Source organism: Scyliorhinus torazame, chromosome 9 (assembly GCF_047496885.1).
Source record: "Scyliorhinus torazame isolate Kashiwa2021f chromosome 9, sScyTor2.1, whole genome shotgun sequence".
NCBI classification, from domain to species: Eukaryota; Metazoa; Chordata; class Chondrichthyes; order Carcharhiniformes; family Scyliorhinidae; genus Scyliorhinus; species Scyliorhinus torazame.
Window position 1 is genome coordinate 52866433 of NC_092715.1, and position 13156 is coordinate 52879588.

Consider the following 13156-nt stretch of genomic DNA (forward strand, 5'->3'; position numbering starts at 1 on the left):
TGGGATTTGAAAGTCATTATATATGTTTATCTATTCTTTCATATAAAAAGTTCATTTTTAAACAACTGAGGAATTCCACGGGATCAGTATCCTATTTACTACTATAGGTGTTTAACTTGGGAAAGATTTATTTATGTTCCATAACTGTAGGATATTAACATATTCCACACAAAACATATTATTTACAAAATAAGATCTCAGTGTTATTGGCATGGATAAAGGTTTTGTTAGCTGGCAGGGAACAGTGAGTAGGCATAAATGGGCCATTTTCAGGTTAGGTATGTTGTGACAAGAAAGTGCCACAGGGCTCAGTGCTGGAGCCTCAACTATTTACAATTTATATGAATGACTTGGATGAAAGGGCTGAATGCTAAATTTGCTGATGACAAAAATAAATATAGGAGAGTAAGTTGTGAAGAGGAGATAAAGAGTCTGCAAAAGGACATAGATAGGTTAAGTGAGCAGGCAAAGATTTGGCGGATGGAGTGTAATGTGGGAAAATGTGAACTTGTCCACTTTGGCAGGAAGAATAGAAAAGCTGTTGTTTTAGGATTATAGGTTGGAGAGGCTGGGAGCTTGGATCTTATTGATACATATAAGATGGTCAGAGGACTTGTCAGAGTGGATGCTGAAAGGATGTTCCCCCTTGAGGGAGAAACTAGAACCGGGGGACACAGTTTAAAGAGGGACCCATTTAAGGAGAGATGAGGGGCGGGATTCTCCGTATCTGAGACCAAGTATTGTCGCCGGTGCAGAATTCATGGACTTTCACAACAGCAAAACTGGCACCGAACCTGGACTGATTCGACTATGGAGGGGCTAGCACCAGCACCACGAGGAACACAATCGATTCCGGTGAAAACGGTGCGGGATTCGCCGGATCTGTTATTGACACTCAGGAGACTGACAAGCTGCAGTCGCATATACACATTACAATCCTCACACACACTCATTCCAGCCAACAAGATGGCACTGATTGTGCTGGAGCACGCCCATACAGCTGATGGGTCAGCTGGGACCAGAGAGCACCTAGTGGGGTAGCCCTAATTCACAGTGGGCAGTCAGTGGTGTGCGCAGCTACATTGTTCGTCTTTCCGGCTGCGGCAATGGTTTTCCATGCCTGTCCATCCCGACCCCACAGCCCACCGCCTGGCCACAACCCGCTAATCCACCCCCCCCCCCCCAAACCCCCTTCCCCCCCCCCCTCCCTCCCCCCCACCCCCGCCCTGGCAGAAGACCCCCCGCCCTGGCCAGAGGCACAACTGTCAGTAAATTATGGTGATGCTGGACACTTGCCGTACCCTCTCTCTCCCTCAGCCGCCACAACGCCGGTTTCAAGATTTTTAAAAGCACAAGTGAACCCCGCCGTCAGGAACTTGGCCCATCGGAGGCGGAGAAGAGCGGAGGCCCTGGAGAATACTGGGTCAGGCCCGCTAATGATATGCAACGGGTGTTTACTATACGTGCATTTTGGACCACATTGATGCTGCTGTCAAGGTGATTGAGAATTGCAATTTAGCGTCAAATCGGCACCTGCCACGGAACCTATTCTCCGCCCAATCGCGTTTCGCAATTTCAGCCCTTGGAGAATTCCGCCCAAGAGGTTTTTCTACCACAGGGTCATGAGTCTTTGGAACCTTCTTCCCCGGAGCAATGGAGGTACAATGAACATTTATAGATTTTTAAGGCAGAGGTAGATCGATTCTTGACTAACAAGGGAGCCAAAGATTAAGGTTATCTTGGGGGGGGGGGGGGGGGGGGAGTTTTTACGTTGACATTTGATATTGAAAATTGTTAAAATTATAAATGCCTCAGCAAGAGATAACATGAAGGGTTGGGGAAGCTGGCACGTACAGGTGAGGGCCAGTGTACAAAGCTGTGTAACTATATCATTTTGCCATGTATATATCTTGCTCTGCGCGATTTCTCGTTTTGTTTTTTTTTGCTATGGGGGGGGGGGGGGGGGGTTATTGTTTGTAAGGGAGAAAAATTGTGTTAAAAAACTTTAATAAATATATATATTTTTTAAAATAAATTATAAATGCCTCAATAGAATATTTTCTAAAAAAAGAAAAATACATTTTCAAATGAATCTAACAAGTAACATACTCACCATCGGTTTTGCGGAGGATCCCATCAAGGCTAAGTCCCCCCCTTATTCGAATCAAATAATCCTCACTATCAAGCGGAACCTGAAATAAATTGATTGAAATTTATCTATATAATATATATATATATACATCCATCTATATAATATATTCAGTTTCTTGGTGCATGCTGCACACTCTTTACTTGGGCATCACTAATCTCTGACACCATTTTGTATGCAGCTGCACACGTCTACTGTTAGATGGAGCTTCATAACCCCAGAAAATCCCCATTTGGGATGTCTTTTTTCGTTCATTTAGGGGATGTGGGCGATATATTGCCAAGTCGGGGTGGTGAATGACATGGAGGGAACCTCCAGGTGGTGGGCTTCCCGGGTATCAGCTGCTCTTGTTCTTCTACAGGGCAGTGGTTGTGGGTTTGGAAGGTACTGCCATAGAAACCTTGGCGAGTTCCTGCAGAGCACCTTGTAGATGGTACACACGGCTGCCATTATTCATCAGTGGTGGAAGGATTGAATGTTTGTGGAAGGGGCAGCAATGAAGCCGGCTTCTTTGTCCTGGATGGTGTTGAGTTTCTTGAGTGTTGTTGGAGCTGAACTCATCCAGGCAAGTGAAGAGCATTCCATTATATTCCTGGCTTGTGCCTTGTAGATGGTGAACAGGTTTTGGAGGTCAGGAGGTCGTAGGACTCTTAGCCTTTGACCTGCCCTGGTAGCCACAGTATTAATGTGGCTAGTCCAGTTCAATTTCTGATCAATGGTAACCCCCAAGACGTTGATTGTGGGGATTCAGCGATGGCAATGCCATTGAATGTCATGGGTCCATAGCTAGATCTTCCTTGTAGGAGATCATCATTGCCTGGCACTTGTGCGGCACTTGCCACTTGCCAGCCCAAGCCTGGATATTGTCTTGATGAAATGAAAAATGAAATGAAAATCGCTTATTGTCACAAGTAGGCTTCAATGAAGTTACTGTGAAAAGCCCCTAGTCGCCACATTCCGGCGCCTGTTCGGGGAGATCTTGGTGCATTTGGACATGGACTGCTTCATTATCTGAGGAGCCGCAAATGGTACTGAACATGAACATCCCTTTCTGATTTTATGATGGAAGGGAGGTCATTGATGAAGCAGCTGAAGATGGTTGGGCCTAGGACACTACCCTGAGGAACTTCTTCAGGGATGTCCTGGAGCTGAGATGACTGACTTCCAGCCACCACGAGCATCTTCCTTTGTGACAGGTATAGAATCATAAAAGTTAAGGCAAAAAATAAGGCCATTCGGCCACAGTATCCATGCCAAGTTGAGGACACCCAGATGTCCTTTCTAATCCCACCTTCCTGCATCCGGTCCATAGCCCTATAGTTTAGAGCACTTACAGTACGTTTTAAAAGAGCTTAGGATGCCTCCAACATCTCGGGCAGTGAATTCCAGACTCCCCCTACCCTAACAAAGAACAAAGAACAAAGAAATGTACAGCACAGGAACAGGCCCTTCGGCCCTCCAAGCCCGTGCCGACCATACTGCCCGACTAAACTACAATCTTCTAAAAGAACAAAGAAATGTTCATCCTCATGTCCCATCTACATTTTCTGCCATTTATTTTGAATCAATGTCCCCTGGTTCTAGAATTCTCACCCAAGGGAAACAATTTTATCCTGTATGACTCCAACCCGTGGAGAGCTTGCCCTGATTCCCATTGACTCGTTTTGCTAGAGCTCCTTAATGCCACACTGGGTCAAATGCTGCCTTGATGTCAAGGGCAGTCACTCTCACCTCACCTCTAGCATTCATTTGTCCATATTTGAACCAAGGCAGTAATGAGGTCAGAAGCTGTGTGACCTTGGTGGAACCCAAACTGAGCGTCCATGAGCAGGTTATTGCTGAGTAAGTGCCGCTTACATAGATACATAGAAGATAGGAGCAGGAGGAGGCCTTTTGGCCCTTCGAGCCTGCTCCGCCATTCATCACGATCATGGCTGTTCATCCAATTCAATAGCCTAATCCTGCTTTCTTCCCATAGCCTTTGACCCTATTCTCCCCAAGTGCTATTATAGCCACCTGGGTTGGCCACTTCCCGACTTTAAAATGGAGATCCGCTAAGGATGCAGGGAAATTCAGCCAACGCAGGAAAAACAAGCAGGTGCAAAGTTTCCTGTAATCAGAACTTGCAAGAACCCAGACAGCACTGAAACTAACAACCATCTACATACTGATGAGCGATCCCTGGGAACATTTGGAAACAGTTAAGGTAAACAAGGCCAAGCCAGACTCCTCGGCGCCAGCAGGAGTCATGACAAAGGAAAGCCAACGGACACTTAGGAACCGCCCAGCAATCAGGGAACAGCTCCAGTATTGGAGAAATCGATCCAAGTGATCAGAACTTAGTCCAATCACTTGGAACCAGGGACGGGGTCCGCCCAAAAGGGCGTGAAGCCCCTGGGGACTATAAAATAGAGTCCCCAAGTTCAATTCGGCCTTCTTGGCAGGGTCTCTCAGCAGCTCGAAACAACCCTTGACCGTGGCCTGCCTAGTAGCTGCACCAACCAAGTAAGTCTCCAGTTAACGCACGCTACGAGATAGACGCTCCTAGCTACCAGTCTATACCAGCTTTGAAGCCTGCAGACTCAGAATCGAACGAAAGGCCATTTGTTCCCCTGACCTGGTGGGCCAGTTCCAAAGCTAAGTATAGGCCTTTTAGTGTTAGAGATAGTCTAGTAAGTAGAGTTTTATACATGAGTAGTGATTGACTGTGTATAATAAATGTGTTTTGATTTGAAACGTACTAACTGGTGTATTGAGTTATTGGTCAGCACTTGAACTTGAACTTCGTGGTGGTATCATAAAGATACCTGGCGACTCTAGAGCAAAGGTTATAAAACAGAGCAAATTAAGTAAAGACACAACAAACAACATTTACTAAGAGCCAACCAAAAGTTAGCAAAACTATATCCAGCTGCCTCTTGACTATAGTCACAGTTTTAGCATCAACTACTTCCTGTGGTAATGAATTCCACAGGCTCACCACTCCTTGTGTGAAAAAGTGTCTCCTTATCTCTGTCCAAAATGGTTTACCCTGAATCCTCAGGCTGTGATCCCTGGTTCTGGACACACCTATCATTGGTAACATCTTCCCTGTCTAGTCCTGTTAGAATTTTATGTCTCTATGGGATTCCCCCCTCATTCTTCTGAACTCCAGCGAGAACAATCCCAACCTAGTCAATCTCTCCGCATATGGCAGACCTGTCTGGTAAACCTTCACTGCACTCCCTCGAGAGCAAGAACATCCTTCCTCAGAGAAGGAGACCAAAACAGCACACAATACTCCCAAGTGTGGCCTCACCAAGGCATTGTACAATTGCAGCAACACATCCCTGCTTCCGTACTGGAAACCTCTTGCAATGAAAGCCAACATACCATTAGCCTTCTTTACCGCCTGCTGCACCTGCATCCTTAACTTCAGCGAATGGTGCACAAGGACACCCAGGTCCCGCTGCACACTCCCCTCTCCCAATTTACAACCATTCAGGTAGTAATCTGCCTTCCTGATTTTGCTTCCAAAATGAATAACCTCACACTTATCCAAATTATACTGCATCTGCCATTGGTTTGCCCACTCATCCAACCTGTCCAGATCTTGCTGTAGGATCCCTGCATCCTCGTCACAATTCACCCTCCCACCTAATTTGGTATCATCTGCAAACTTTGAGATGTTACATTTTGTTCCCTCATCCAAATCATTAATATATATTGTGAATAGCTGGGGTCCCAGCACTGATCCCTGTGGTACCCCACTGGTTACTGCCTGCCAATGTGAAAAGGACCCATTAATCCCTACTCTTTTTTTCCTCTCTGCCAACCAGTTTTCTATCCCTCAATACATTTCACCCAATCCTATGCGCTTTAATTTTGCACAATAATCTCATATGCGGGACTTTGTCAAACGCCTTCTGAAAGTCCAAATATACCAACCACAATTACTGGCTCCCCCTTGTCGACTGTACTGGTTACCTCTTCAAAGAATTCCAACAGATTTGTCAAGCATGATTTTTCCTTCATAAATCCATGCTGACTCTGACTGATCCTGCCATTGCTTTCTAAATGTTCCGGTATAAAGTCCTTGATAACGCATTCAAGCATTTTCCCCACAACCGACGTTAGGCTTACTGGTCTATAATTCCCTGCTTTCTCTCTACCCCCCTTTTTGAATATCGGAGTAATGTGAGCTACTTGATAGCACCATTCTCCATCATCAATTTACTGATGTTGGAGAGTAGATTGAGAGGCCGGTAATTGGCTGGGTTGGATTTGTCCTGTTTCTTGTGTACAGGGCACATCTGGGCAATTTTCCACATTGCCGGGTAGATGCTAGTGTTGTAGCGGTGGTGGAACAGCTTAGCTAGGGGGTCAGGCAAGTTCTAGAGCACAAGTCTTCAGTACTATTGCCGGAATATTGTCAGGGCCTATAGCCTTTTCAGTATACAGTGCCTTCAGCCATTTCTTGATAGCATGTGGCTGAAGACTGACATCTGCGATGCTGGGGACTTCCAGGGGAGACTGAGAAGCTCGGCACTTCTGGCTGAAGACTGTTGCAAATGCTTCAGCCTTGTCTTTTGCACAGATGTGCTGGGCTGCTCCATCATTGAGGATGGAGATATTCGTGGAGCCTCCTCTAATGAGCTGTTTAATTGTCCACCACCATTCACGGCTGGATGTGGCAGAACTGCAGTTCATTGTGGAATTGCTTAGCTCCGTCTATTAGTTGCTGCTTATGCTGGCATCCAAGTAGTCCTGGTGTTGTTGCTTCACCAGGTTGACAACTCATTTTCTGGTATGCCTGCTGTTGGTCCTGGCATGCTCTCCTGTACTCTTCATAGAATCCCTACAGTGCAGGAGGAGGCCGTTCGGTCCATCAAGTCTGCACTGACCCTTCAAATGAGCACTCCACCCATGTCGACCTTCCCCATCCCACCCCACCCTATCCCTGCAACCCCATAACCTACACATCACAGCATGGATTTATGAAGGGAAAATCATGCTTGACAAATCCACCTACCCCATGCATATTTGGATTGTGGAAGGAAACCGGTGCACCCGGAGGAAACTCACGCAGACACGGGCAGAATGTACAAACTCCACACAGACAGTGACCCAAGGCTGGAATTGAATCTGGGCCCCTTGTACTGTGAGGTAGCAGTGTTAACCACTCTGCCACGGTGCTGCCACTCATTGAACCAGCGCTGATCCCCTGGCTTGGTGTAATGGTAGAGTGTGGGATATGCCTGGCCATGAGGCTGCAGATTGTGGCGGAGTACAATTCTGCTGATGGCCCACAGCACCTCATGAATGCCCAGTCTTGAGTCGCTAGATCTGTTTGAAGTCAATCCCATTTAGCATGGCAGAGGGTATCCTCAATAAGAGGGGATTTTATCTCCACAACGACTGGCGTGCGGTGATCACTTCCACCGATACTGTCATAGATAGGTGCATCTGCAATAGGCAGGTTAGTGAGGCTGAGGTCAAGTTTGTTTTTCCCTCTTGTTGGTTGCCTCACCACCTGTTTCAGTCCCAGTCTAGCAGCTATGTCCTTTAGGACCCAGCCAGCTCAGTCTGTGATTGTACTAATGAGCAACTCTGGATGATGAACCTTGAAGTTCCCCACCCAGAGTATCCTCAAATAGGATTCAACATGGAGCAGCACTGATTCGGCTGATGGTGGACGGCACATGGTGATCAGCAGGTTTCCTGCCCATGCTTAACCTGAAACCTTGAGACTTCATAGTGTCCAGAGTCAATGTTGAGGACTCTCAGAGCAGACTATATACCACTGTGCAGCCACCTGTACTGGGTCTGTCTTGCCGGTGAGATAGGACATACCCAGGAACGATGGTAGTGGTGTCTGGGACATTGTAAGGTATGATTCTGTGAGTATGACTATATCAGCCTGTTGCTTGACTAGTCTGTAAGACAGGTCTCCCAACTTTGGCACAAGACTTCAGGTGTTATAGTAAGGAGGACTTTGCCGGGTCATTGTTGTCATTTCTGGTGCTTGGATCAATGTCTGGTTTCATTCCTTTTTCATGTTTTTGTAACAGTTGAGATAACTGAGTGGCTTGCTAGGTCATTTCAGAGGGCATTTAAGGGAGCAACCACATTGCTGACCCTGGAGTCACATGTAGGCCAGACCAGGTAAGGGTAGCAGATTTCCTTCCCTGAAGGACATTAGTGAACCCAAAGGATATTAGAAAAACATTAGGTTTTTACAACAATTGACAATGTTCTTGTGGTCATTATTAGACTTTTAATTCCAGATACTTTATTGAGTTTAAATTCCACCAGCTGCCCGCATTGCCAGGTCATTATCCTGGGTCACTGGATTACTAATCCAGCCATAATACCACCACACCACTGCCTCCTTTGGTCAGTGCCCTGGGCAGTAGTAGGCCCTCCATTTGCGATGTGGTCAATGCCCTGGGCATTAAGGCCTCGGACAATGCAAGGGACTAGTGGCAACCGTCGACGAACTTTACTCGGTGCAGGACGCCGATAAAATTCGGAGCGGGATAATCGAGGAGAGAAAAAGAAAAAAAGACGCTGCTTGGCCCGGCATTCAAGCCGAGACTCACCATTTCCACCGTTCAGAACGAAGCACCAACCGCCCTCTGGAGCCCCTCCCCCACCCAACAGACACGTCACATAACACGCCGCGCCGTCACTATAGAAACTGATCGGCAGGTCGGCCATCTTTGTGCGGGGCGACATGGAGATAAGACCCGGATGTAAATCGAACAATGCAAAGAGCGGGGCGGGGGAGGGGGAAGAGAGATAATACATTTTGTTTCACATTGTGCAATGGTGTGAGAAGAAGTATTTTTCAATACAATTCTAAAGATGATGCAGCAGCAGAGGGACCGAGGGTATATATGCGCACAAAATCATTGATGGCACAGACCTGGGGTTCATCATTTAGGCATTCGCGAGGGCTATCACGCTATAAAACACTGGTTACGCCTCAACTGGATTACTGTACCCGGTTCAGGGCGCCATACTTTAGGACAAATGTGAGATTGAGAGACAAACCAATTCCCACGAAAAATGAAAGGGACACTTCATCAGTTCCAAACCTGTCGGGGTGCTTTGCCAGAGCCATGAGGGCGGAGAGCAGTGCTGTGGCCTACCAGGGCAACGAGGGCGCGGTGAGAGGGATCTGTGTCAGAGCTAAAGGTGGACGGGATGCCACATCTGTGGGAGCAGAATTCTCCCCCCACCCTGTATGTACAGTGTTAATTCTTTCAGGTTGCTGCTCTGGAATGCAGCTGCTCTGATGTAGTGGCCGAGGCATGTACAGCTGCCAACGGTTGCTGTCAGTGGCTTCAGAATGGGATGTCAGGTTGTTAAGAGAAAAGAAGCAGGCGGGAAGGGGAGCCCAATGACAAAGTTATCGTGCCTGGAGGAATTTTGGGTGGGGGTGGGGGTGGGGGTGGAGAGGGTGCAGCACAGGAGGGGCAATGACACACGGGAGATGGCTTGTGGGGGTGGGGAACTACATGGGAGGTGGTTGACATGAGGGGATTGGGAGCAAAAGGTGGGAATGGAATTTCAACAGAAGGGGAAATGTTCTGAGGGAATAGCATTTGGGTGGTACCACCGGGGATGGAGAGGAATACATTGGAGATATGGATTGAGAACTTGTGGATGGGCTGGGATAGGAGAGACATCATAGGGAAAAGGTGGGATGAGGTGACCTGCAAGGGATACGGAATAGATATGACATGAAATGGTTGGCATGGGAAAGACTGAATAGGGATTTAAAGAAGTGCTGTTGCAATAAAGATATTAATTTTACTATTGAATGTTTTGTGGGCGGCAGGTTGGCACAGTGGTTAGCACTGTTGCCTCACAGTGCCAGGGACCCAGTTCGATTCCAACCTTGGGTGACTGACTGTGTGGAGTTTGCACTTTATCCCTATGTCTGCGTGCGTTTCCTCTGGGTACCCTGCTTTCTTCCCACAGTCCAAAGATGTGCAGGTTAGGTGGATTGGCCTTGCTAAAATTGCCCCTGGCTCTGAGTTACAGTCTGTGTGGAATTTGCACATTCTCCCCGTGTTTGTGTGGGTTTCGCCCCCACAACCCAGGGTAGGTGGATTGGCCACGGTAAATTATCCTTTAATTGGAAAAAATTAATTGGGTACTCTAAATTTATGAAAAGAAATATATCCCTCTAGAAATAATTCTCATTGCTAGGTTTGCCTTTTTAATGTCTTCAATGTGCTGCCACTTTTCGTGTTTTCTGTGTGTATAATATCCCAATCTTACCCATTTAGATTCTTATTAGCCAAGCAGTATATGTCCTTATTCTTCCTACCTAGATGCAATTTATAAAACTAATTAAATTGAAATTAATTTGGCATTATAAACCAATTCCATAAATATATTGATGTCTTTTCTTGCATATCTCAGTTTTCTTCATAAATAAATAAATAATATTAGCTGTACCAATCTACAAACATTGAAGAAGGGAATGCTCAAAGGTGATTAGTTGATTTCTGTATTCGCCATGGCATGATTCAATTTATAAATTTGGTTTGGAATGTTTATTTATAGTTGCTTTTATTGTTGCAACGTGGATGGTCTGACTGACAGAGGGAAGGTAAGAGGCTGGATTTTACCAGTCCTCTTGAGACAGGCTGGGCACCGGGAGGGGGTTGTCAAATGACAGCGAAAGGTGTCAGGAGGCAAGCCCAGTGTCTTCCTGCTGCCACAGGATCCAGTCAAAGGCGGGAATGGTAGCAGCACAGCTGCCTCCTGACCAAAGGCAGACAATAAATTAAACCAATGAAAGGATCTATAAGCAGCCAATTCTTACTCCTATCAGCACTGAGAGGGGGTGCTACCATGTAGGGAGAGTGCCATGCAACCTGCGGACTCCCAACGGATTCCCAAAAGGGTGGGGCATATGTTTTTATGGCCCCTCTATGGGCCACCGGCAGTTTGCTCTGATAGCTTATGCATGCCTGCTTGGTGAAAGGAGATTCAGCTGGATGTCAAGAGCACCTCCAGATGCGGGTACTTTTTCCATTTTCCCGCAGCCTAATGGATGGCATTGCCAAGGCTGCTGAGAAATCTACTTTTGGTCCCGGCAACAGGACAATGTGTCCTTTGATAAAGTATCAGCCAAGGTGCTGATGTTGAAAGGGGGAAATGGGGACGCAATTACTGGCACCACATTTGGATGGGTTCTTCAGAGAAATCGCGAATAGAAAACAACTTCTTATGTTCCCTCCTCCCCTCTTCCTCATGCTCTGGCTCCTCAGTTGCTCAGCGTATAGCTGGTGTGTAGAGCTGCCCCCGTTTATTCTGCCATTCACATATTCTAATCCCTTTATGTGCCATTATCAACACCCTTCTTAGCCTTAATCCTCCCCATTTACATTCCTTTTGTCTTTCTGCCCACAACATCTTTGTTAATCTCTATCGCTGGTCCCCTATCCAGCCCCACTGCTCCACGCCCCCCCGCCCCCAACAGTATAAATCAGACCCTATTTCCTAATCTCTCCAGTTTTGACAAAGAGCCATCCAGACTTGAAACGTTAGCTCCCTTTTCTCTCCAAAGATGCTGTCAGACCTGCTGCGATCATCCAGTATTTTCTGTTATTGTTTTAAATTACAGCATCTGCAGTAATTTGCTTTTATATTCTGAAAGATTGCCTATAACAAAGAATGTAATTTATCTGTATATAAGCACCCCTTCTGTTCCTGAGCTCACAATTAATTCCCATCCCAGTCACTGGTCTCACCCATCTCAGTGCACACCGCAGCTTCTTTCTGATCTCCAAGTGGCTCTGCCAATCTCCTATCCCAATCCCAGCCTCTTAAAACCTTCAATTGGCCAAACCAAGCTCCTATCCCTGACCCTGTTACCAACCTCTTCTCACCTCTTCTGTGGCTATGACTCATCTTTCATTCTCACTCCACAGTATAAATATTTCCCACTTTCTCTGTCTGTTAACTTTGACAAAGAGTCATCAGACTCGAAACGTTAGCTCTTTTCTCTCCCTACAGATGCTGCCTGACCTGCAGAGATTTTCCAGCATTTTCTCTTTCGTTTCAGATTCCAGCATCCGCAGTAATTTGCTTTTATCTTCTCACCTCGGACCCACTTTCCCAGGCTTCTATCACAACCTGATCCATGGCCCCAGCTCCAGTTACCTGAAGCATGTTGTGACAGTAGTTCAATTTTGTGCCTAACTTCTTGCAAACTCCAATGCCAAATCAGGCCAATTTCTGAGGAGCGCTTACCGTTCTGGTGCAGGGAATAAATCTCCACCAACCCCAAGTAGCTCAATATGCCATTACAACTGAAGTGGCCGAATGGCATGCCAAACTGAAATGTAAATTGCCAACATTTTGCAGAGAAAATCAATGGCTTGTTATTATCCCATAACAGACCTGCCAAGCTTTTCGCCATGATCCAGTGAGGATGTTTTGTTATAAGTTGACTAAGTTTGAGGTTTGAGACACTTCACTTACCCAGTGAATAAAGCAACAAGATTTCACAGATGGTGAACAACCAAAAATAAACTTTATACAATGTCAGACAGATAAAACAATTTACAATATTTAGCTTATACTCTAACATTCAGGGTAAACATGTGAACTAATAGGCAAACTGATTGAACACACGTTAGCAGATGTAACCGAGACAGAATCCACTGATTTCTCAACAACCGACCCAGATGTCAGCAAACACTATGAGTCAACCAGTCTCACTGAAACTCTGTCTCTCTCATAAGGGATTCCACTCTTCGCCTTTGAAGACTATTACTTTAGCTTTTAGCAACAAGAAAAAACATTTATTAAACATGAAAAGTTTGACTAAAATACAATACTCCTTCACTCCCATTTACCTTCACACAAGTATATAAATTTCAAGGGTAACAAGCCACTCTGAAACCCAGTAGCAGCTGCCACTCAACCGATCTCCTGTGGATTTCTCCTCAAATTCCCCCCAGATGATTGTCATGTGTGTCCAAATTCCACACTCAAGCTTTA

General features: G+C 46.1%; 1 protein-coding gene across 2 annotated transcripts in view; it reads right to left on the bottom strand.

Annotated features, from left to right (window-relative positions):
- LOC140429203 (ufm1-specific protease 2-like) overlaps positions 1-8804 on the bottom strand; it is a 121301-nt gene extending 112497 nt beyond the window's left edge. Inside the window, exons 1-2 of one of the 2 annotated variants that reach the window (XM_072515891.1) lie at positions 8731-8804; positions 2114-2192 (exon numbers count right to left, since the gene is read on the bottom strand). In XM_072515891.1, the coding sequence (XP_072371992.1) occupies positions 2114-2192; positions 8731-8733 (82 nt within the window). In that variant the 5' untranslated portion in view covers positions 8734-8804. Of the gene's footprint in view, positions 1-2113; positions 2193-4890; positions 4966-8730 lie in introns of those variants that run through there. The other variant, XM_072515892.1, reaches the window with a different exon arrangement.
- Between the last annotated feature and the right edge of the window lie 4352 nt (positions 8805-13156).